Source organism: Camelina sativa, chromosome 7 (genome assembly GCF_000633955.1).
Source record: "Camelina sativa cultivar DH55 chromosome 7, Cs, whole genome shotgun sequence".
Taxonomy (NCBI): domain Eukaryota; kingdom Viridiplantae; phylum Streptophyta; class Magnoliopsida; order Brassicales; family Brassicaceae; genus Camelina; species Camelina sativa.
Genome location: NC_025691.1, coordinates 3309837 through 3310596, shown reverse-complemented (window position 1 = coordinate 3310596; position 760 = coordinate 3309837). Strand labels below are relative to the sequence as shown.

At 44.7% G+C, this 760-nt stretch overlaps 1 protein-coding gene across 1 annotated transcript in view; it reads right to left on the bottom strand.

Moving 5' to 3' along the window:
• LOC104700128 (probable indole-3-pyruvate monooxygenase YUCCA7) overlaps positions 1-520 on the bottom strand; it is a 6167-nt gene extending 5647 nt beyond the window's left edge. Inside the window, exons 1-2 of the mRNA XM_019226976.1 lie at positions 120-520; positions 5-44 (exon numbers count right to left, since the gene is read on the bottom strand). Coding sequence (XP_019082521.1) covers positions 5-44; positions 120-520 — 441 coding nt within the window. The remainder of the gene's footprint in view (positions 1-4; positions 45-119) is intronic.

Here is a 760-nt window from a genome sequence, read left to right as displayed (position 1 = left end):
GCACCACTTTCTCAGCATTCTCTCCCGTCGCCACCACGAGCCACCTGCAAATATACTCGAACTCACAGTAACCGAGCAGCTCGCTTCTCAAAACAGTCTGGACCCGCCAGAGCCCAAACCTCTTGTCATATTTAGCTGACTGGACAGTCTCATTGAACTTGGGGCGGAGATCAAAGTGTGTTGCGTAGGACTCAAGGTACTCAATAAACTGGAACTTCGTTGGATACTCCGGGAAATCCTCAGGGAAGGGTAAATTTGGTAATTGACAGAACTGCTTGGGGAGATGAAGCTTGAGACGATCATAGGTTCTGTTTTGCCACAGAGAGGCTATGCAGTTAGCTCGCTCGAGGATTATAAACGGAACTTCTTGGCGTTTCAGGTCGGCGGCGACAGCTAGGCCTGATGGGCCAGCACCGACGATGACCGGCCCATTCACCCAGATGCAACGACGGGAGAAAATGTCCTCAGGCTGAAGCAGAGTTGAGATGTTCACACAAGTTGTGTTATTGTTATTACTCATTCTATCGGGAGCTTTTTCAATGTTATTTGTACTTACTTTTAGGGCAAGAAAAGATGTAATGATGGTAGATGGGGATTTGGTTTGTGTCTTGTTTGGATTGAGGAGAAAGGGTTTAAATAGGGAAGAGCTTTAAGCAATTTAGAATGTTGTTTTTGGAAAATGATTTCTCAAGAATTTCAAATGATTATTCTACTCATTTAATTTAACTTCTCAATCTTCAAATGATTGGCTTGCAGCGGC